The 25,446-nt window shown below is 38.1% G+C and overlaps 1 protein-coding gene across 4 annotated transcripts in view; it reads left to right on the forward strand.

Moving 5' to 3' along the window:
• Window positions 1-25,446, forward strand: part of KLF8 (KLF transcription factor 8) — a 349,664-nt gene that overhangs the window by 29,272 nt on the left and 294,946 nt on the right. For 3 of the 4 annotated variants that reach the window (XM_082444996.1, XM_082444998.1, XM_082445000.1), the window contains exon 1: window positions 1-14,610. This exon is cut by the window's left edge and continues 29,272 nt beyond it. Coding sequence is in view for 2 of the 4 variants with exons in the window: in XM_082445000.1 (XP_082301126.1) it covers window positions 14,584-14,610 (27 nt within the window). In the remaining 2 variants the exon portion in view is untranslated. The remainder of the gene's footprint in view (window positions 14,611-25,446) is intronic. The other variant, XM_082445001.1, reaches the window with a different exon arrangement.

The raw sequence follows: 25,446 nt of genomic DNA on the forward strand, positions 1-25,446 counted from the left end.
AATCTACAAACAGTAAATGCTGGAGAGGGTGTGGAGAAAAGGGAACCCCCCTACACTGCAGGTGGGAATGTAAATTGGTACAGCCACTGTGGAGAACATTATGGAGGTTCCTTAAGAAACTAAAAATAGAGCTACCATATGATCCTGCAACCACACTCCTGGGCATATATCCGGAAATAAACATGGCTTGAAAGGATCTGTGCACCCCAATGTTCATTGCATCACTGTTTACAATAGCCAAGTCATGGAAGCAACCTAAATGTCCATCGACAGAGGAATGGATAAAGATGTGGTACATATATACAATGGAATATTACTCAGCCATTAAATAGAATGAAATAATGCCATTTGCAGGAACATGGATGGACCTAGAGATTGTCATACTGAGTGAAGTAAGTCAGACAGAGAAAGAGAAATATCGTGTGATATCACTTATATGAGGAATCTAAAAATAAATGATACAAATGAACTTATATGTATCATTTGTGAGTCTGACTCACAGACTCACAGACTTAGAGAATGAACTTATGGTTACCAGGGGACAAGGGTTGGGGGAAAGGATCGTTAGGAAGTTTAGGATTGACATGTACACACTGCTATATTTAAAATGGATAAACACAAAGCAAAAACATAGGCCTTGAGAAAATAAACAAACAAATAAATAATTCTTTTTCTAAAAAAATTCTGTTTTTTTATTGTTGGTACTATAATTTCAATTTTTTAATAGCTTCTATGTCTTTCCTGAAATTTTCTATTTTTTATCTCAAGAGAATTTAATTTATAATTGAATTTTGAAGCATTTTTATAATGGCTACTTTAAAATCTTTGCCCGATAATTCCACCAATTCAAAATTTCAGCGTTGGTATAAGTTGATTACCTTTACTTATTCAAGTTGTGATTTTCTTGGCTTTTGGCATGACGAGTGATTTTCTATTGTATCCTGAAAATTTTGTCTACTACCTTAATATAATTTATTTCAGAAGGCATTTACTTTGTTTCAGTTTAGCATGCCTACTTTGGTTGCCTGTGGTTTTAATGACAGTTTAACAGTCGTTCTAGTCTTATTTTGATTGACTTGGTGCCATTAGGGCCGTCACTGGACCCTGCTGGTGGAACCTGAAGTGGCAGAAAGGGTTTCCCCAGGCCAGGCTTCTGGGTGTCTCTAGGTTTCCTGGTCCCCAGGTGGAAAAGGGAAGTCTTATGGCTACAAGATCAAAGATACTTCCCTTGAAGGCACTTGTTGTGGAGGGAAATGATGCCCTGCAGTGGGTGATGGTGAGTATTTCCTGAGCCAGATGCTTTTTGGGGTGGGATTCCTCTATTTGTGCCCCTTGGCTTCTCTGGGCAAGTGAGATTCTCAGGCCTGTAAGATTGAAGGGGGATCTGCTTGCCTGGTCTAATAATCTCAGAGTGAAGGGAACCTCATGACCAATGGGGAAAAAGAAGCCCCTCAGTCCAGGATGCTTACTGTGGCTCAGTCTCTCTTCCTAGTTTTGTCTGTCCACCTGGGTATCTCTTAGTAGTCTCAGGACCTGCAGGGAAGAAGAGGACTTCCCCTGACCTCTTATACTTGGTGGGGCTCCCAATGGATTCCCCCTTGCTGGTGGTGTCAGAAGAATTCCCTTTTAATCTAGGAGAGAAATGTGCCTACTTGGGTTGTCTTTTTAGAATTTTTTAACATCTTTATTGGAGTATAATTGCTTACTTGGGTTGTCTTTTGTTGCTAGGTTGAAGGTTAGGAAATGCTGGTTCTGGGTCATCTTCTTTTGTTGTGTGTGGGAAGGGGACATAAGATGGCCTGCTGACATGTTTCTCTAGTCCTGAGGTCACAAACAAGTTCACCTTTTTCTTACTACCTTCTTACCGCAGATTTCTCCTTTGGTTGTCTCTTGAATAATTTCAAGGGTTTATAGTTGTGCTTAGTGGATGGGAGCAACGAAAAATAGGTCTATATCATCTTATATAGATGGGAAGTTCCCCAGTTATTTACTTTTAGCAGAATATACTTAGAGACTTCATGATTTAAAATGAAGTATTAGATTTCTGATGGTGGAAGTTCCAGATACTCATGCCCACTCAGAAGTAGACGGTACTAGCAAAATTGTTCTCTCCCATAGAGAGAGAACCTATGGCAAAGAGAAGTGCAGTACCATATTCCCTGTGGGCTCACTGGCTCTCCAGATGAAGGAGAGAGCAAAAGGCAAATTATTGATATTTATTCCCATAAATATTTTATTGATGAAATTCTAATAATAATATATTATAATTTTAATGATAATATTATTATAGTTGAGTATCATTTTTGTAATACAGGTTTAATATTGAGAAGAATTAAAATTTTTAAAATAGTGATATATATATAAATATTTTTCTTATTTGATTTTTAAATTTTTTCCAGTTTTATTGAGATATAATTGACATACATGACCTTATAAGTTTAAAGTATACAGCATAATGGTTTGACTTACATACATATTAAAACGATTATCACAATAAATTTAGTTAGTATCCACCATCCCATAGAGATACAAAAAAAAGAAAACGCAAAAAAAAGAAAATAAATTTTTTCCTTGTAACGAGAACTCTTAGGATTTACTCTAACAACTTTCATATATATCATACAGCAGTGTTAAATATAGTCATCATGCTGTACATGTACATGTTGTACTTATTTATCTTATACCTGGAAGTCTGTACTTTTTGACAACCTTCATCCAAGAATTAAATTTTTAAGGTAATATTTCAAAGTTATTGTTCTTATTACCAAAATCAATTGAAATGTGTCTGTCAATGATGATTTGCAATGAGATTTTATGTATTTCACCTTTGAAAATGTCTTTTCATACAGATAGGTACTGCCAAATATTGATATTAATCCATGTGCATATGATTTTTTTAGTAATCATTTTCAAGAATACAATTAAGTACATTCACAATGTTGTGCCACCATCACCATTATACATTTCCGGACTTTTTTCATTATCCCAAACAGAAATTCTCTACCTATTAATCAATACTTCCCACTTCCTCCTTCCCCCCCAGCCTCTGGTAATCTCTACCTTCTGTCTCTATTATTGAATAATTTGCCTTTTCTAAGTATATCATATAAGTGGAATCATACAACATTTGTCCTTTTGTGTCTGTTAAACGTTCATCCATGTTTTAGCATATATCAGAATTTCATTCTTCCAGATGCTAACTAAACTAAGGCAGAATAAATTCCATTGTATGCATATACTGTATTTTATTTATCCATTCATCCATTAGTGGACATTTGGGTTGTTCATACCTTATGGCTATTGTGAATAATGCTGCTATGAACATTAGTGTACAAGTATCTGTTTGACTCCTTGCTTTCAATTCTTTTAAGTATACACCTAGGAGTGGATGCTGGATCATATAGTAATTTCATGTTTAAATTTTTAAGGAACCACCATGCTATTTTCCACAATGACTGCACAATTTTACATTCCCATCAGCAATATACAAGGTTTCCAATTTATCCGCATCCTCATGAACATCTATTTTCTTATTTTTTAAGATAATAACCATCCCAATGGATGTGAAGTGTTATCTCATTGTGGTTTTGATTTGTATTTCTCTAGTGAGTAGTAATGTTGATCATATTTTCATATGCTTGCTGGCCATTGATATACCTTCTTTGGAAAAATGTCTATTCAACTCTTTTGTCCATTTTTGTATTGGGTTATTTTGTTGTTGTTTTTGAGTTGTAGGAGTTCTTTATATACTAATCTCTTATAAGATATATGATTTGAAATTATTTTCTCTCATTCAGTGGGTCTTCATTTCACTCTCTTGATTGTGCAGAAAATTTTTAAATTTTGATGAAATCCAATGTATTTAGTTTTTTTCTTTTGTAGCCTAAGCTTTTGGTGTCATATCCAAGTAATCAATGTGAAATCCAATTTCATGAAGCTTTCCCCCTATGTTTTCTTCTAAGAGTCTGATAGTTTTAGCTCTTACATTTAGGTCTTTAATCCATTTTGAGTTAATTTTTGTATATGATATAAGGTAAGGGTCCAACTTCATTATTTTACATGTGGACATAATTTTCCCAGAACCAATTGTTGAATTGACTGTCCTTTCCAAATTACTGATTTTTACAATTTGCTTTAAGGGAGTGATGACAGGAAGATGGTAAAAGAGGAGTTCTCTACTGTCATTTCTCCATGTAACATTGATTTTGTCCATTACCCACAGATGAGAGTACCTTTGTGAGAGTCCGTGAGTCCAGTGGAGAAGTTCCAGAGCACTGTTGGAGCAAAAAAGTCTGAGAATAGGTGCATTGAAGAGGGTAAGAGGAACAACTTCACTTTGCCCATATCATCCCTTTCTCAAGGTGGCATGACTCAGTGCCTAGGGAGATCCCCTCAACACACAATTTTTCCCATAAGGGAAAGTGAGAGATGTGGGTGAATGGCTTTCCCGGACATGCAAGATGCTGCCCAAAAGACCCCATTCTTTCTCACCTTACCCAGATTACTAAGGTGATCTGCAAGGCTGAGGGGTTAGGAGAGGCTGGGAGCATAGCAACCAGGGCTCAGAACTCATCAAAGAAACACTGCTAACTTCTTCATTGTTCTTCCTATTAACCCATTCTTAGACACCATCAAGAATCCTGCCCATGAATTGCTGGGGATGCTCACTTGAAGAACACCCAAACTGGCACACAGGCACCCCAAATGCTCTGCCCATCTCACCTTCACTCTCTTTACCCTCCAATGGCCAGGTCCTCACATGTACTCTTGTAGACAGTGAGTGCTGGTATTTGCTAGTGTGCAAGCACAGAAAGCAGACCCAAATATGAGGGATAAGGAAAAGACTCACAGACTTAAGCATTTCAGGGCACCACCCTAGAAAAAACAAATAGGAGGCTCTCAGCACCCACCCTGGATTTGTAGGATGGAGAAGAGGCATACATACAACAACAGCAGAATACACATTCTTAGAAATATTCTTCAGGATATATGTTGGGTCACAAAACAAGTCTTAACAAATTTAAGTAGACTTAAATCATATAAAGTATCTTTTCCAACCACAATGGTATGAAACTAGATATCAATAACAGTACAAATGCTGGAAAATTCACAAATATGTGAGGATTAAATAATACATCCTTAAATAATAAATGTCTCAAGGAAGAAATCAAAAAATGTCCTGAGACAAACAAAAATGAAAACACACCACCCCAAAATTTGCAGGATATAGCAAAAGTAGTTCTAAGAGGGAAGTTTATAGCGATAAACACCAACATTAAGAAAATATATATATAAATATATATATATATATTTATATATATCTCAAAAAAAACCCTCAAACTCTATACCTCAAGGAACTAGAAAAAGAAGAACAAACTAAGTCCAAAGTTAGCAGACGAAGGAAATAACAAAAATCAAAACAGAAATAAATAAAAAAAGAGAACAGAATAAAATAGAAAAGATCAACAAGACTAAGAGCTGTTTTTTTTTTAAAAGACAGAGAAGGAAAGAGAAATCTTTAACTAGACCTAGAGAAGAGAGAAGACTAAAATAAAACCAGAAACGAAAGAGGAGACATTACAATTGATACTGCAGAAATAAAAAAAGATCATAAAAGACTACTATAAACAATAATCAGCGAACAAATTGGATAACCAAGAAGAAATAGACAAATCCTAGAAACATACAACCTACCAAGAACTGAATCATGAAGAAATAGAAAATCTGAATAGACTTATAATTAGTAGGGAGATTGAATCAGTAATAAGAAATCTCCCAAAAAAAGAAAACTCCAGACCACATGGCTTAACTGATGTATTTTATCAAACAATTAAACAGGAATTAATGACAATCCTTCTCAAATTCTTCCAAAAAGTTGAAGAGGAGGGAATGCTTCCAAGCTCATTTTATCAAGCAAGATTTCTCCTGATACCAAAGCCAGGAAAGGACACTACATGTAAAGAAAATTTCAGGCCAATATTTCCAATGAACATGGATGCAAAAATCCTGCAAAAACTACTAGCAAACTTAATTCACCAGCATAGTAAAAGGATAATATATCATGTGGGGTTTATCACTGGGATGTGAGAATGGTTCAACATATACAATCAATAAATGTTATACATCAAGTTAACAGAATAAAGAATAAAAATCATATGATCACCTCAATAGATGCAGGGAAAATGTTTGAAAAATTCAATATCCTTTCATGATAAAAACTCTCAACAAATTAAGTATAGAAGGAATGTGTCTCAACATAATAAAGGCTATAATAACAAGCCCACAGCTAACATTATAATCAACGCTAAAAAGCTGAAAGACAAGGATGCCCACTTTTCCCACTTTTATTCAACATATTATTGGAAGTCCTAGACAGGGCAATTAGGCCAAAAGAAAAAAAGAAAAGAAAAGAAAAGAAAAAAAGAAAAGAGATAAAGGTATTTATTTCTTTATTTCTATAAGTCAGAAAGAAGTTAAATTATCTTTGTTTGCAAATGACCTGATCTTCTATAGAGAAAACCCTAAAGACTCCAAAAAACAAAACAAAACAAAACAAAGAAAACCTGTTGGAATTACTAAACACATACAGTAAAGTTGAAGGATAAAAAATCAACATACAATAATCAGTTCTGTTTCTATACACTGACAACAAACTACTTGAAAGAGAAATTAAGAAATCAATGCCATTACAATAGCATCAAAAATAATAAAATACTTAGGAATAAATTTAACTAAGTAGGTAAAAGACCTGTACACTGAAAACTATAAGACACTGATGAGAGAAATTGATGAAGACCCAAATTAATGGAAAGATAGTCTGAGTTCTTGGGTTGGAAGAATAAATATTGCTAAAATGTCCATACTACCCAAAGTGATTTATAGGTTCAGTGCAATCCCTATCAAAATTCTGATGTCATTTTTTTTACAGAAAAATAAGCAAAAATCCTAAAATTTGTATGGAACCCCAAAGGCCCTGAATACTCAAAGCAATCTTGAGCAAGAAGAACAAAGCTGGAGGTATCAAGTTTCCTGATTTCAAATTATGTTACAAAAGTATAGTAATCAAAACAGTGTGGTTCTGGCATAAAAACCACCCATACATCAAGAGAACAGAATAGAGTGCACAAAAATAAGCCCGTGCTTATATGCTCAACTAATCTTTGACGTGGGAGCAAAGAACACACAATGAGGAAAGGATAGTCTCTTCAATAAATGTTGGGGACTGGATGCTCACGTGCAGTTGAATGAAACTGGACTCCTATCTTACACCACTCACAAAAATTAACTCAAATGGATTAAATATTTAAAGGTAAGACCTGGAACTATAAAAGTAATTGAAAAAAACAGGGCTAAAATCTCCTTGACATTGGTTTTGGCAATAATTTCATGAATATGACAACCAAAGCCAAGCAACAAAAGCAAAAATAAACAAGTGGGACTACAATAAACGAAATGGTTTCTGCACAGCAAAGGAAACCATTAGCAAAATGAAAGGGCAACCTATGGAATGAAAGAAAATATTGCAAACCACATTTCTGGTAAGGGTTAATATTCAAAATATATAAAGAACTCGCATAACTCAAAAGCAAAAAACAAAAACAAAACAAAACAAATGTTCAGATTAAAAAATGGACAAAGGACCTGAATATTCCCAAAGAAGACATACAAATGGCTAACAGATACTTGAACATATGCTCAACATTATCAATCAACAGGGAAATACAAATCAAAACCACAATGAGGAATCAACTCACACCTGTCATGATGGCTATTATCAAAAAGACAAGAGATAACAAATGTTGGTGAGGATGTGAAGAAAAGGGAGCCTTTGTACACTGTTGGTGGAATGTTACTTGATATAACTATTATGGAAAACAGTATGGAGGTTTCTCAAAAAATTAAACATGGAATTACCATATGATGCAGTAATCCCACTTCTGGGTATATATCCAAAGGAAACAAAATTAGTATCTTGAAGAGAGAGCTGCACTCCCATGTTCATTTCAGCATTATTCACAATGGTCAAGATATGGAAAGAACCTAAGTGTGTGCTGAAAAATGAATGCCTAAAGAAAATGTGGCACATATATATATACTATAATATTGGCATATATAATATAATGTATATTATAATATACATATAATAGACTATTATTAAGCCGTAAAAAGAAGGAAATCCTGCCATTTGCAACAATGTGGATGAACCTGGAGGGCATTATGCTAAACCAGACAGGGAAAGGCAAATACTGTATGGTATCACTTATATGTGGAATCTGAAAAAAAATAAGTCAAATTCATAGAGAAAGAGAGTAAATGATGGTTGCCAGGGGGTTGGGAGGTGGGGGAAATGGAAAAATGTTAGTCAAAGTGTACAAATTTTTAGTTATATGATGAATAAGTCCTGAGGATCTAATGTACAACATGGTGACTATAGTTAATAATATTGTATTTCATCCTTGAAATTTACTAAGAAAGTAGATCTTAAGCATTCTTACTACTGGATAAAAAAGGTAACTACATGAGGTGATGGATGTATTAGATAACTTGATTTCGATAATCACTTCTCAATTATCAAATCATCATGTTGTACACTTTCAACTCAGACAATTTTATTTGTCAATTATACCTCAAAGCTGAAAATAAAATAAAATTTGCTTTAAGATGACTCACTGTCTCCATGCTGATGACTATTTTTCTTAATATTTATAAGAGCACTTTATATATTAAGGACATTAGCCCTTTGTTGCAAATACTTTCACCCAATTTGTCCTTTGCCTTTTGCCTTTACTATGGTATGTGGTGGAATATTTAACTTTTGTCTTTTAACAAATCTATTTACATTTTGCTTTGTGGTGTTTCCACTGGTGTCATGTTTTAAAATAGCTTTCTCATTCCGAGAGAATTCCAGTATTCTTCTCTGGTCTTTTATAGTTTTTAAAAACATTGTTAGTAGAGTTCAGTTATGTAGAATTAGATTAATGATAATCTTTAGTCCTTGACACATTATTCCTTGTCCATTTACATCATTTATGTTTTTAAATAATATAACAGATATCTGGGGACCACCACTCAACACAAAAGCCAGTACATTACCAATAACTCATATCTACCTATGGGTATCTATTCTATCCCATTCTCCTTCCTCAGAAGTAACCTAGAAGTATCTCTCATTCTCTTGACCTAAAAATAGCTTTATCTTATATATGTATCTATGAAATGAATAGTCTACATATTCCTTAGTTCTACTTATTTTCAAACTTTATCAATTGATATTAAATCGTGTGCTGTCTGTCTTCTGGGGCTTGCTTTGTTCATTCAACATTATGTTATTAAAATCTGGTCATTGTGTTGCATTACTCTATTGTTAATTTCTATTTGAATAATTAATAGAAGCAAACCAGGTAAAGAGTGAGTAGAAGAGTGCTTCAGGTGAAAGAATAGCATGTGTTAAGGTCCTGAGATGGGCAAAAGCATGCCAATCTTGAGGAACTATAGAAAGGAACATGAGTGACTCTGGAGTACTGAGACTTGAGGGAAGAGTAATTGAAGATGAGTTTGGAGCAGCAGCCCAGGGAGGGACTACAAAGTGTCTTTTAAATCATAGTGAGGATCTGGGCTTTTTAAGTGCAATGGAAGTCATTAAGCAGAGGAATAACATGCTCTGGTTGGCCAATTTTAAAAGATTAATTTGGCTACTCAAAGAATAGATTGAGAAGAGGTAGCAAGAATCCAATCTAGAGGTGGGTGTTATTATTGTCCCCACTTTACAGATAAGAAAACTAAGGTTCAGAGAGAATCTATATGTGGATCTAGACTTCAGAGAGGCTTGGTTTTGAGACAGATCTAGGTATTCATCAGCTTATAGTCAGAGCTACAGAACTGAATGAGATCACCCTAGGGAGAGAGCATAGATAGAAAAGAAAAGAGGGTAAGGAGATTGCTTGAGGTACTCTAATATATAGACTTAGTTAGAGGAGGAGAAAAGGAGACTAAAAAGGAGCAGTCAGTGAGGCAAGAGTAAAATCATGGAAGTATTTTTGCCAAGAGAAAAAAAATGCTTCAAGAAAGCAACAGCGGTCAACTATGCCAAAAAAAGGTAAAGCAAATTAAGAACTGAAAAGTGGCCACTTGATTTAGTAACATAGAAGTGATCACTCTCTACTTCCTTAGCCATCTTAGGATGTGCACAGAGGAGCTTGAAAGAAGTATTATTATTGTCTCCTGTATTTTTGTGTGAAGAAGCTAGAGCTCAAAGGAATTAGGTAACTTGCCTCAAGCAAAACAGCTAGGGAATGACAAACTTAGAAATGGAAGTCTCCTCATTCCAAATCCAGTCTTCTTTCCACGGCATCACAGCTGCTTTTCATATCTGAGAGGTTTTTTGGTTTGCTACATGAGTGACTGAGGTTACATGTGTAGTGCAGAACTGAATTCATTCCAATATGCCTTGAGTGTCTATTATGTACAAAACTCTGGGGTAGTCATTGCAAAAGATTTGAAAATGAAAAAGACACAGACCATATTCCCAAGGAGCTTGTACAGTCTAGTAAGATAGCATCTATACAACTGTATCCTAAGACAATGTGGAAGTAATGGAAGCACAGAAAAGTGAGGATTTGGATTAGGTCTGGACCAATGACTTGGTGAGGGAGAACTTGTTCATCTCCCTATTTACTGCTACATACTCACTGTATGTCTGGTAGAAAAATAAGCTCAATAAATACTTGTTATAACAAGTATTGAGCTTCAACTTTTTGCCAGGCACATAGTGATTATAGCAGTAAGTAAGTAGACTCTAGCTAGAATAATTAATAAAAGTTTTAAAAAATAGGGGACTAGGGAACTTATTGAAAGGATAGTGGGCTATCTCACAAGGTTAAGGGAAGAGTTGACTCAGAAAGGGCAGGAGCCAGGTTAGCTCTGGGTACAAAGGTAGTATACATTTATGGATCTTCTCTCCACTTTAAAGTGACTCCCCACCCCCCAGTAATCCCAATCTCTGTTTCAACTCAAAATGTCATGTTCCTGGGAGAGAAAAACTAGTTGGGTCAGGGATATTCCCCTGGAATAAGTTATGATGGTCATTAAGGAAGGTTCACATATCACAGACACCAGACATGGCCATTACAGGACAACCCATGGTTTCAAACCAATTCCAAAGAGGTAAATCCTTGTTAATTGGACATCAACTCCATCCCAAGTGTTATCTATTAAAATCTAACATCAAGAAGAATGAAATTAAGGGAATGTGTTCACTCTCCCAGAAGATTGATATTGCAAGCCTTTTCCCATCATAAGAACTTTCTGACATCAGTGAGCTGACCATAGGGAACTGACAGAACTTCTGAGATGGAAGGAGACTTTGGTAACCATTAATTCAACTTCCTTATTGTGCAATGAGGAATATGAAGCCCTTGCATGCAGTCTTACATGTAGTCATACAGCAAATAAGTGGTAGTACTAGGTATGAAGAAAACTTCTGACCTTTGATCCTGTGGGTCCTTTCTCTGCCTACACTCTACAGTGCTTAGCACTGTGCTGAGAATATAACTATAGAATCTTTCAAATCTCCCTGGGGTATCATGCTCAGGTATAGGCAGCAATCGAGCAAGAGGTATCTATCATCCATGGTCAGAAGTCTAGATAATTGGGCCGAGCTGAAGTAGCTTCTATGAACAGACAGATAGCTGAGGTTAGACCACATGATGGATAAGCAATCAAGGATGTGTCAATGACAGCTTAAGACAGGGCTAAAAGACAGGATTATTTTCCTCCTGAGTTTTCTATTCCCGAAGCTAAACAGCCCTAGCTCCTTCCACTAGAAAAGGGAAATGGCTGCCTCATATGACCTTGCATAAAAGTCACAGCTTACAGAATTGCTCAAATCATCCTTCTTCCTTTATGTAACCAATGAGTCTATTTTTAGCTGCTTCCCTTCATCTTTAACCGATTAACATCCAGCAAACTGGGTTGTCTGCTCTTCCCAATATCATGATTGATTATAAGTTTAGTTTAAGAAATAGGTATAGTGTAGTGGGAAAGTGTGTATATCTGGAGCTGTACTACCTGGGTTCAAATCCTAGGTTTCACCATTTCCTAGGGGTGTGATTTTTGGCAAGTCACTCTATTTCCCTGGGCTTTTGTTTTCTCACCTGTAAAATGAGGATAATAATAATAATGTCTACTTCATAAGGAGGTTGTGGGAATCCATTGAGTTAATAATACATCCTTGGGGGTACAAGAGAGCATATACAGATAATCTGACTCCAAAAAAGGAACACATCTAGAGACAAAGATTCTATTAATTCAGATGAACCAGGGCCTCAAGAACTATGCTCCCTAGCACTGACTTGACAAAACTAAGAACACTTAACCCCCAGCAATCAGCTGCAAATCCTGAAAGCCAAACTAAAAGCACACTACTACTGCTCCAACTACCATTGCTAACAGCCCAGAGACAAGGTATCCAGATGTTCTAAGAGAATACATGGGGCCAGTGGTTCATAACAGGTGCAATTCTCTGCTGCATTTTTTGTTTGTTTGTTTGTTTTTATAAATTTATTTATTTATTTTTGGCTGCATTGGGTCTTCATTGCTGCGCGTGGGCTTTCTCTAGTTGTGGCAAGCGGGGGCTACTCTTCGTTGCGGTGCACGGGCTTCTCATTGCAGTGGCTTCTCTTGTTGTGGAGCACAGGCTCTAGGCGCGTGGGTGTCAGTAGTTGTGGCATACGGGCTCAGTACTTGTGGCTTGTGGACTCTAGAGTGCAGGCTCAGTTGTTATGGTGCACGGGCTTAGTTGTTCCACGGCATGTGGGATCTTCCTGGACCAGGGCTCGAACCCATGTCCCCTGCATTGGCAGGCAGATTCTTAACCACTGTGCCACCAGGGAAGTCCTGTTTGTTGTTTAAAAACAGATAACATCCAGATAGATACAAGAAGAAATTGCCTTCAATTGTTCTTTCAACAAATATTAACTGAGCTCCTACTATATGGCAGCCACTGTTCAGTGTGCTAAGGACAGAGCAGAGAACAAAATAGATGAAGTCCCTGCTCTTACTGAGCTTATACTCTAGTGGGAAATACATTTCACCACAGATGCAAACACACATCTAAGATTGTTTTAGATTGTGATCAGTGCTGTGATAAAAATAAAAAGGGATTAGGTCACAGAGAATGCCTGGGCCATCTTAGTTACTTTAATCTCCCTTTCCTGCAATCTGAAGGATATAGGGGCCCACCATGGGTACAACCAGATAGAAAGAAAAGGAAGTGCAAAGTCCCTGAGGTCGGACAGATCTTAGCATATTGTAATAAAAAGGAGATCAGTGTTGCTAGAGGAGAGTGGACAAGGTTTTTATAAATCAAGTCAAAGAGGCTGGATCTATTGATGGTGGTGTCTGGGACCAGGAAATGGTGAGAGATTCTGGACAAATTTTAAAGACAGGGCCAATAGGATTTTTTGAAGAACTGTATGTGAAACACGAGAGAAAAAGAGGATTCAAGGGTGGCTCCAAGATTTTTGGCCCGAACAACCAGGTGTTCCCATTAACTGGAATGGAGAATGGAATTAACTGTGATTTCTGATGGGTCATTCTGGAATTCCACTAATAGCTGTGGATGGGACCTCAGGGCCCTTCTCCAACTTTGAGCAGCCTAGTTATGGAGTGGTGCGCTGGCATAGGACTGTTGTTTTGGGTGAGAGGAATGAAGCACATTTCTGGGAATCCCCGCCCCCTCTCCCCCGATTCTATTCATAAGCCTGGAGACTTACACAGATGAGAGATAGAGAAAACTGAGCACATCGGGCCAGGCAAAACGGAGAGGCCCCAGGGACAGGAAATCTGCTGTAGCCACTTCAGTACAGAAACTGTATGAGAGTGGGCAGCGCCAATGAGGGCGCTGCAGGAACTTTCTTGGCGATCTGGCAGCCTAGGGAACCACTTTTTACCAGAAACAAAGTAAAGAAAAGAGATGGGGTGGGGTTTGGTGGCCTAGCCGGCCGGAAGGAATTCGGGTGGAGCCGACTGTGCAAGCTTCGGGGCAGAGGGGGAGAGGAGGCCGCCACTAGCAACTAACCTCAGCTTCCTAAACTCAACAGAAAGGTCGGAGGGCTTGTTGGAAGTACCAGTAGCCCCATGATTCTGTCTGCCCGCCAAAGAGAGATGAAAACCCAAGTTGTGCGGTGCAGCTTTAAAGGGGCTGGTGATTGACAGAATGTGTAGCAGTGGATGGGGTGGAGCCGCTGGGTGGGGTCTGGGACAGGCAGCTGGGAGAAACCAAAAGGAAGAAAAAAGAAAACTATAGCCCCTGATATCGCTAATGCCAGGCAGGGGAAGCTAGCCAGAAAGGGAGGACAAGAGGGTTTTAGAGCTCACCTCCATTCCTACCCCGATCGACTCTCTCAAACCCTTCTGTCTCCTTTTGAGATAATTAAAATCGAGTGTACACCGGCCCTAGTCGGTGCCCATTCACCCTAACTCTCCACTGAACTAGGTTTGTAGTACGAGGGAGTGAGGACCCCGAGTCCACCAGCTCAACCCCGGCCCCGCCCCGTCGGCCTGGCCCGGGGCTGGGAGGAGAGGATGCCTTTGGAGGCGCAGAATCCGAAAGTAAGTCCCTTTCATTTTGCCTCCTCACCCCTCCCCTTCCTTTTGCCACCCTCACTGGGGTCTCCGCTGGGTGGGGGGGGGGGGTAAGAGCCACCTTACAGAAAGAGACTCTTTCAAGAAGGATCCGGAGGGTGGGGCAGGGTAGGGTGGGGTAAGAAGAGGAGGGGAGCGGAGGAGGGGTGGCGCTTTAAAGCCTAGGGGAGCTGCCACCCACGGGATAGGTACGCTCAGAGTTTGCTGATTGTATGATTAGAGCCTCGATTTCCTCTCCTGTCCTTAGAACCTCGACTTATCCCCTCCAGGCGTCCTTTCTTTTTGTCACCCTCCAGCATCCCTATCTGGCTGCTTAAAGCTTCTAACCGTGAGCTGGGAAGGCTCCATCTTGCCTGGCTTCTTAAAGGGACAGTGCACTAGTTCAACTGTGGGAAATAGATCCTGGAAATTAGATTTCGAGAAGGATGGCACTGACTCACCTTACTATGACAATACGTGTGTTGGGGGAATTTGTACGGAGAGGACAGTTTTTCTTCCTCATACCAGCCTCCAAACTTGTTCTAATATCCAGTTGATTCTCAGGGGGTGCATCCTGGGCAATGTTGCCAAGTTGCACCTTAGTTAACTGCAGAGTCAATAGGCTCTGCAGTTATAGCTCAAGAGGAAAATCTCTGTTTCCTGAGAGGTGCCATGGCATTGCAGAAGATTTGGAAAAAATAATTTATTCTACAAATATTTATCGAGTGCCAGATTCATTGCCTGTGGCTGATCCCACTGCTGAGTGTCTGTAATATGTCGAGACCATGTAGAATGGTGTCACTGATTCCTTTCTTAACAGATTGATGGCCAAGCTTTCTTCCTAGAGATGAATGTCGAATTTGATTCCAACATTTACCAAGCATGTGTCACATGAAATTTCCCACTGTTCATCTTTATTGTCTTTTCTGTAGTACCACATCCATATACCCAAGCCCAAGTGACTGGGAGATCCAGCTGGAAGAGATAGGAGCTCAAGTCAAAATGGCATGCAAAGAAAGAAGGGCAGGATGCTTCAATAGGGAAGCCAAGGCCACCTTGGCTAATCTGTCATTCACATGTCCATGTACAGTCTGGAAGATTGTACTGGGGAGGAGGGCTTCACCAGCTCCCTTCTGACGTTAAATAAAAGAACTGGTGTGGTGGAAACTTGTTAGAAGGCCTCATACAGATCAGTGGCATCTCTTCCAAGTTTGTTTTTCTCATGTTTCTGCTTCTGGAGGGTGGCAGGTCTGGATGGAGCCTAATGATATCCCACAGGTCAAAGAGATGAAAACATGTTGTTTAAGGTTTTAGGTCTAATATTTCACTCTGGGTTTTCTTTTTAAGGTATGGATTGTCTATATGTATGTATGTATTTATTTCTGTTTGGTCAATGGAATGCCACAGCTTCCAGCACTCTGCAATTTACCAGTTCAGCTGTCTCTGGTATTACACATGCAAGGCACAAAGACCCTCCTTTCTTTAATGCGCTAGGTTTCATTGCATCTCCAGTGTCAACTCCCATCAAGGACCTGTGTTGATTCTAGGTTTCTCAGCAACATTTAGCTAAAGCACATTCCTCCATCCCTTGTCTCAATTGGTTTTAAAAACCTCAAAATGACATTCTGAATGGCCATATCGTTGAATCCACTGGGTTCAGATAAAGAAGAAAGTCTCACTTAGTGTTCTTTCTCTCTAAAGTCCCTGGTCTATGGGGTCCGAAAAACAAAGGAAACATGAATTCAACTGGAACTCTCCTGGTTACTTTCATCAGTGGGAGTATAGTCTTGTCCTAGAGCAAAGAGCCACTTGTACATGTCACACACACTGAACTCTGCTATCCACACCCTGGCGTGGAGGGTGGGGAAGGAACTATGTGCTGACTCCACAGCCAGCCTCCTGCATTTAGTAAGCATGGAATATGTTAGGTATTGCTGTGCTTCCATTTTAATATTTGATTGTCCCTTTGCGTTCATGTTGTTTTTTCTTTGGGAGAGGATATAGAAGCAGGATATAGGTGTCATAAAATATGGTTGATGAAATATGGTTATTCACTTCCTAGGACAATGAAAGGTTTGTGAACCCACTAACAATTACTATAGGCAAACAATAGAAATCCTTCTCCAAAGGCTTCAAGTGGCTTTCCCAGAGCAATTAGTATGTTGTCATTCATTCTGCTTCCTGGGATTGCAGATAATTTCTGTCTACACAGAGGCAAAAGGGATTCATAAGGGATAATTGCAAAAAGGACACTTTGCATGCTCTCTCTATTTCACAAACAGTAGTTTTGACCCCCAACTCCCGTTGTGGAATGCCAGGATCTGGTGGGCTAGGCTGTTCTTGCCTAGACTAGTACAGCTCACCCCTACATTTACTTTGGTCTGAGTTCCTTCCTAGTTTTTCCTCAGCCTTCAAGGGTAAGGACCTGTGATAGACAAAGGAATCAATACGAAAGTACATTGTGTTATGAGATTCATTAATTCATTCATTCAACAAATGTTTACTGATGATCTACTCTGTGCCATCACTGCACAAGACTCTGGAGAGTCTACAAGTACCCTGCCTTTTTGGAGACTGTATTCTAATGAGTGTGTGTTAGTGGAGGGGAAAGACAATAAACAATAAAGGTTTTTGTCGGGTGGGAATAAGATGGGAGAAAGGACTGGGGAGAGCTGTTTGATATAGAACAGTCAAGGAAGGCTTCTCTGTTATGGTGGTTTTTTTTTAATTGGGGTACAGTTGCTTTACACTGTTGTGTTAGTTTCTGTACAAATAAGTGAATCAACGATATGTATACATATGTATACATATATCCCCTCCCTCTTGGACCTCCCTCCCATCTCATTCTTTTACATGTAGCTGGGCAGTTTTCCCAGCACCACTTATTGAAGCATCTGTCTTTTCTCCATTGTATGTCCTTGCTTCCTTTGTCATAGATTAGGTGTCCATTGGTGCATGAGTTTATCTCTGGGCTTTCTATCCTGTACCATTGATTAATATTTCTGTTTTTGTACCAGTACCATACTGTCTTGATTACTGTAGCTTTGTAGTATAGTCTAAAGTCAGGGAGCCTGCTTTCTCCAGCTCCATTTTTCTTTCTCAAGATTGTTTTGCCATTCGGGGTATTTTGTGTTTCCATACAAATTGTGAAATTTTTTGTTCTAATTCTATGAAAAATGCCATTGGTAATTTGATAGGAATTGCACTGAATCTGTAGGTTGCTTTGGGTAGGATAGTCATTTTGACAATATTGATTCTTCCAATCCAAGAACATGGTATATCTCTCTATCTGTCTTTGTCATCTTTGATTTCTTTCATCAGTGTTTTATAGTTTTCTGAGTACAGGTTTTTGCCTCCTTAGGTAGGTTTATTCCAAGGTATCTTATTATTTTGTTGCAGTGGTAAATGGGAGTGTTTCCTTAACTTCTCTTTCAGATGTTTCATCATTAGTGTATAGGAATGCAAGAGATTTCTGTGCATTAATTTTGTATCCTGCTACTTTACCAAATTCATTGATTAGCTCTACTAGTTTTCTGGTAGCATCTTTAGGATTCTCTATGTATCATGTCATCTACAAACAGTGACAGTTTTACTTCTTCTTTTCCAATTTGGATTACTTTTATTTCTTTTTCTTCTCTGATTGCCATGGCTAGGACTTCCATAACTATGATGAATAATAGTGGTAAGAGTAGACATCCTTGTTTTGTTCCTGATCTTAGAGGAAATGCTTTCAGTTTTTCACCATTGAGAATGATGTTGGCTGTGGGTTTGTCATATATGGCCTTTATTATGTTGAGGTAGGTTCCCTCTGTGCCCACTTTCTGGAGAGTTTTTCTAATAAATTGATGTTGAATTTTGTCAAAAGCTTTTTCTGCATCTATTGAGATTGTTATATCTTTTTTATTCTTTAGTTTGTTATATGGTGTATCACATTGATTGATTTGCATATATTGAAAAATCCTTGCATCCCTGGAATAAATCCCACTTAATCAGAGTGTATGATCCTTTTAATGTGTTGTTGGATTCTGTTTGTAAGCATTTTCTTGAGGATTTTTGCGTCTATGTTCATCAGTGATATTGGCCTGTGATTTTCTTTTTTTGTGATATCTGGACTGGTTTTGGTATCAGGGTGATTGTAGCCTCGTAGAATGAATTGAGAGTGTTCTTTCCTCTGCAGTTTTTTGGAGGAGTTGAGAAAGAAGGGTGTTAGCTCCTTGTTAACGTTGGATAGAATTCACCTGTGAAGCTATCTGGTCCTGGACTTTTGCTTGTTGGAAGATTTTTAATCACAGTTTTAATTTGATTACTTGTGATTTGTCTGTTTATACTTTCTATTTCTATTAGGTTCAGTGTTGGAAGGTTGTACCTTTCCAAGAATTTTTCCATGTCTTCCCGGTTGTCCATTTTATTGGCTTGTTTTAGTCTCTTATGATCCTTTGTATTTCTGCAATATCAGTTGTAATTTCGCCTTCTCATTTCTAATTTTATTTATTTGAATCCTCTCACTTTCTTTCTTGATGAGTCTGGCTAAAGGTTTATCATTTCTATATGTCTTCATAAAGAACCAGCTTTTAGTTTCATTGATTTTTGCTATTGTTTTCTTCATTTCTATTTCATTTATTTCTGCTTTAAGTTTTATGATTTCTTTCCTCCTACTAACTTTGGGTTTTGTTTGTTCTTCTTTCTCTAGTTGCTTTAGGTGTAAGATTAAGTTGTTTATTTGAGATTTGTCTTTTTTCTTGAGGTAGGACTGTATTACTATAAACTTCCCTGGTAGAACTACTTTTGCTTCTTCCCATAGGTTTTGGGTCATCATGTTTTCATTGTCATTTGTTTCCATGAATTTTTTGATTTCCTCTTTGACTTCTTCAGTGATCTCTTGGTTATTTAGTAGCATATTGTTTAACCTCCATGTTTTTGTTTTTTCACGGTTGTTTTTTTCTGTAATTGATTTGTAATCTCATATCATTGTTGGAAAAGATGCTTGAAACGATTTCAATTTTCTTAAATTTACTGAGGGTTGATAAGTGACCCAAGATGTGATGTATCCTGGAGAATGTGCCGTGTGCATTTGAGAAGAAAGTGTATTCTGCCACTTTTGGATAGAATGTCCTATAAATATCAATTAAGTCTATTTGGTCTATTGTGTGGTGTAAAACTTGTGTTTCCTTATTAATTTTCTGTTTAGATGATCTGTCCATTGGTGTAAGTGGGGTGTTAAAGTCCCCCACTATTATTGTGTTAATGTTGATTTTCCCTTTTATGGCTGTTAGCATTTGCCTTATGTGTTGAGGTGCTTCTATGTTGGGTTCATAAATATCTAAAATTGTTATATCTTCTTCTTGGATTGATCCCTTGACCATTATGTAGTGTCCTTCCTTGTTTCTTGTAACAGTCTTTATTTTAAAGTCTATTTTATCTTATATGACTATTGCTACTCTGGCTTTCTTTTGATTGCTATTTGAATGGAATATCTTTTTTCCATCCCTTCACTTTCAGTCTGTATGTGTCCCTAGGTCTGCAGTAAGTCTCTTGTAGACAGCATATATACAGGTCTTATTTTTGTATCCTTTCAGCCAGTGTGTGTCTTTTGGTTGGAGCATTTAATTCATTTACATTCAAGGTTATTTTCAATGTGTATGTTCCTATTACCATTTTCTTAATTGTTTTGGGTTTGTTTTTGTGGGTCTTTTTCTTCTCTTGTGTTTCCTGCCTAGAGAAGTTCCTTTAGCGTTTGTCATAGAGCTGGTTTTGTGGTGCTGAATTCTCTTAGCTTTTGCTTGTCTGTAAAGCTTTTGATTTCTCTGTTGAATCTGAATGAGATCCTTGCTGGGTAGAGTAATCCTGGTTGTAGGTTTTTGCCTTTCATCATTTAAAATATATCCTGGCACTCCCTTCTGGCCTGCAGAGTTTCTATTGGAAAATCAGCTGATAACATTGTGGGGATTCTGCTGCTTTTAATATTTTTTCTTTGAATTTGATTTTTGTTAGTGTGATTAGTATGTTTTTTGGTGTGTTTCTCCTTGGGTTTATCCTGTATAGGACTCTCTGCACTTCCTGGACTTGGGTGGCTATTTCCTTCCCTGTGTTAGGGAAATTTTCAACTATAATCTCTTCAAATATTTTCTCAGACACTTTCTCTCTCTCTTCTTCTTCTGGGACCCGTATAATTTGAATATTGGTGCATTTAATCTTGTTCCAGAAGTCTCTGAGATGGTCCTCATTTCTTATCCTTTTTTCTTTTTTCTTCTCCTCAGCAGTTATTTCCATCATTCTATCTTCCAGATCACTTTTTCATTCTTCTGCCTCAGTTATTCTGCTACTGATTCCTTCTAGTGTATTTTTCATTTCAGTTATCATGCTGTTCATCACTGTTTGTTTGTTCTTTAGTTCTTCTAGGTCCTTCTTAAATGTTTTTTGTATTTTCTTGATCTATGCCTCCTTTGTATTTCCAAGATTTTGGATCATCATCATCTATCTTTACTCTGAATTCTTTTTTAGGTAGGTTGTCTCTTTCTTCTTCATTTGTTTGGTCTTGTAGGTTTTTACCTTGCTCCTTCATCTGTAACTTTTTTTTTTGTCTTTTGTTTTGTTTTGTTTTGATGTGTGGTGCTGTGGTCCTGTCTTGCCAGTTGTTTAGCCTGAGGCATCCAGCACTGGAGCTTACAGACAGTTGGGTGGAGCCATGTCTTAGTGCCAAGATGAGGACCTCCAGGAGAGCTCACACCAATTTATATTCCCTGGGGCCTGAAGTTCATGTTAGCCCAGTGGCTCAGTGCTCCTGCCAGAATAACGCAGGCCTGGCCCTCAGCTTGGAAACCAAGAACCTGCAAGCCATGTTGCATGGCAAAAAAAAGAAAAAAATGGCAACAAACAAAAAGGAGCAGAACAATAACAAAGAATAAAAAATATAAAAATGAAACAACAACAACAAAGCAAAACAGAACCACAATAGCAAAAAAAAAAAAAAAAGCTGGAAGAGGCCTGAGTGGGGGGCTTAGGCTCAGGACCTGCATGGCTGGAGGGGGCCCTGGAGGCAGAGGTTCAGGACTGGGACCACAGCAGGCTCACTGGGGCCTGAGCAGGTGGGGGATATGCTGGCTGCATTCTCCTCCCATCCACTGAAGGTCTCTCCCCATCCCCACTGATCCCCTCACCATGAGTGGACCCCTCCGAGCATGGGAACCCCTCCCCTTCCCCAGCCACCCCTCAAGGACACCAGTCCCATCCTGCATCCCCTTTTCCTCCTCTCCTCCTCCCCCCCACCCCACATCCTACCCAGCCACACGAGGATTCCTTCTGTCCCCTTAAGTGTCCAAGGTCCCCCACCAGCACCTAGTAATGCCCTAGTTGTGGGGAGATGTGAACTCCACGTCCTCCTGTTCTGCCATCGTGACTCCACCCGATATGGTGATATTTAAGAATATAACGAATGAAGTGAGAGAGCTAGCCATGAGAATACCCAAGGGAAGGTTATTCTAGACAGAGAAATTAGAATAGTAAAGGCTTGGTGTGTTCAAGGAATAGCAAGGCCAGTATCACTGGAGTGGAGAGGAAGAGAGTGGTAGGACATGATTTCAGAGTGACAGAGAGGGCCAGATCATATAGGACCTTGTAAATACTTTGGCTTTTATTCTGAGTGAGATAGTAAGGCATTTTTAAAGAAGATAAATAATCAATAATTATCATATTTAAAATTCTACTCTAGTAAAGAGGATGTAGATGCAAGAGGGAAGAGATATGGGAACATATGTATATGTATAACTGATTCACTTTGTTATAAATCAGAAACTAACACACCATTGTAAAGCAATTATAGTCCAATAAAGATGTTAAAAAAACAAAACAAAACAAAGCAAAAAAAACCTTGCAATCATTCCTCAAAACTCTCAGAAAAAAAAAAAGAGAGGATGAATCTTCAATTGTTCATCTTAACACAATCAAGGTGGTTTATGTTTTTATGATTTGGATAATAATACTGCTTTGGAAAAAAATTAGTAAGCTTATTGCTGAATTCATGTCAACTAATACAATTTAATTTTATACTAACAATTGTTTTGTAGCAATTATCTGAAAAAAGTTTCAAACACATTTGAAACTACTGAAATACAAAAAGTATTTTCAGCATACTTATTTTAAAAATCACAATAAATTTATTAGCACTAGAAGAATGCTTAACCTTTTTAAGGAAACATCACAAGATTGTATAACTGATGTAACGGTGTTACTCTAGCATGAAATTTTGAAAATTGTTCACTTGAAAACTTTTTTTTTAACTTTCAGTCTTGCTGGAACACATGATTTCATGTAGGTTATACTCCATTCTTCTCCCCAAGTTCTTCCCAGTAGGGAAGTGTGTTTCATGTATCATTTCATTTAATCCTCACAATAGCTTTGTGAGGTAGGCACTATTGTCATCTCCATTTTACAGAATAGGAAACTGAGGCACAGGAATGTAAAGTACTTTACCCAAGGTCACAGAGCTAGTAAGCAAAAGAGAATCCATTCTCTCCTATACCTTCTGAGAAGTTGTTCCATCAGCTTCCTTCTCTCCAATCTTCTTCAATTTCTTTTTCTTCTTTGGTTCTTCCACCCATCCAACCATTCCCACCTAATATACCTAACATTTATTGAACACCTACTCTGTGCCAAGCCCTCTATTGAACACTTTGCATTTATCAATTCACATAATGCTCACAACAATCCTATGAAGTAAGTACCATTGTTTTCCCAATTTTTCAGTTGGGAATTTGGGACATAGAAAAATCAAGCAACTTGCCTAAGTTTACACAGCTAGGAAGTAGCAGAAGTGAGATTTGAACCCCAAAATAAAGTCTACACCTTCACTGTTATGCTCTACTGCCTAATCTTTATCTTGCAAACACATTTTTCACTAAATAAATCTTTCTTTAACAACACTTACTCAAATTACCACCCTATTTTTCTGCAGTTTCCATTTAAATCATTATTGAAACTGCTCTCACAAGAGTTACCTGAAGATCTCCTAAATGTCATGTCAAGTGCTCTCTCTTTAGGTATTCAAAATATTGACTCTACTACATTTGAGGCTGTTGTACTTTCCTTCCATCTTTAAAGCCTTCCCTTCCTTGTCTTCTGTGATGATACTCTATCTTGGATTTCCACCTACCTCTCTGATTGTTCTTTTCATTCTCTTATCTTGCTACTCTATACTCCTTATTTGGGTCATCTCATCTACTTAAGATTTTCAACTGCCATTTATATGCTGATGAAGGCCCGTATGACAAGTTGGCATCTCCAAACTGAACACTTTTTCTGAGCCTGGACCCACCCACTTGTCTGTTAACTGGACATCTTAACTTGACACCTCACATTTAATATGTCTAAAACTGAATTCATCATCAAACCCCCACATGCCAATTTCTATCCCTGACCAACAGTCACATAATCAACTGAACAATAAAACCTAGAGTCATCTATGACTCTTCTTTCTCCTTAATGTCTAGATTCTGCTTCTTGAATCTTTGTATCCTCTCCATCCCTATTTGTAGTGTCTTTGCTTAATTTTTCATTATGTATGACCTGGCCTATTAATATAGCTCCTTTACTGTTGTTTAATCTGCCTCCAGTCTCTATGGCCTTTGTTATGTGTTGAATTATGTCCTTCAAAATATGTTGGAGTCCTAATTTCTGGTACCATGGAATGTGACTGTATTTGGATACAGGGTATCTATAGAGGTAATCAAATTAAAATGAGGTAGTTAGGACAGGCCCTAATCCAATATGACTGGTATCCTTATAAAAGTGGGAAATTTGGACCAAAAGACTCATAGAGGGAAGATGATCTGAAGAGACATAGGGAGAAGACAGCCATCTGCAAGCCAAGGAGAGAGACCTAGAACAGATCCTTCTCTCAGAGCTCTCAGGAGAAACCAACTCTGATGACACTTTGGTTTCAGAGTTATAGCCTCCAGAACTGTGAGACAATAATTTTTTGTTATTGAAGTCCCCCTGGTTTTTAGTACTTTGTTGTGGTAGTCCTAGCAAAGTAATACAAACTCCAATCTAGTCTACATATTAGGATATTTCTAAAATACATGTTTTTATCTTGACAATCCTATGTTCAGAATTATTCAAAGACTCCCCATCACTTACAAGATTAAATCCCTGCCTTTTAGTAAGACACTTCACAATTTGTCCTCAACCTACCTTTCATGTTTATGGCCTGTGACTTTTCTTTATCACAGGAGTTACATTTAACTAACTGCTACTTCTCGAACATGCCATGGTCTTTCACAAACACCATGTTTTTGTTCATGCTATCAGGACTTCCATAAATGTTCTTTTTCCTCTTACAACCTGTACCAATCCACCTCCACCGTTCCTTCTATTCCATCCATCTCTTTTTGGTAAGCTCCTATACATAGCATGATACCCAATTCATTTTCTCTGTGAAACCTTGAAGTATAGGTAAGATTTGGTTAGCCAGAGTGGAGGGGAAAGGATATTCTAAGCAGGAAGAACCATATAATCAAAAGCAGTTAATGAGGATCAACATAAAGTGGGTTAGAGGGGGATGGGGTAGAGTTAGAGAAAGGTGAGGTTAGAGAACTCTTTGCCTTTGGTGATAGTATAGATGGGACCAAAGCAACTTCTGGAGAAGCAGCAAGGTCAATAGTCTTCCTCTGTAGTGTCTCAGGGAAACAGCTAGGCCTCAAAGAATGTTATTATCTAGCTAATGTCACCTGATAATGAGATAGCCTATATTTTGTTCCTTGGAAAGCTGGTCTTTATAATAGCACCCTGAGCTTGGGGCACTTTTGCTGGTCAGTGATGGTATGGTAG

The sequence above is a fragment of the Balaenoptera physalus genome (assembly GCF_965194825.1).
Source record: "Balaenoptera physalus genome assembly, chromosome: X".
NCBI lineage: Eukaryota > Metazoa > Chordata > Mammalia > Artiodactyla > Balaenopteridae > Balaenoptera > Balaenoptera physalus.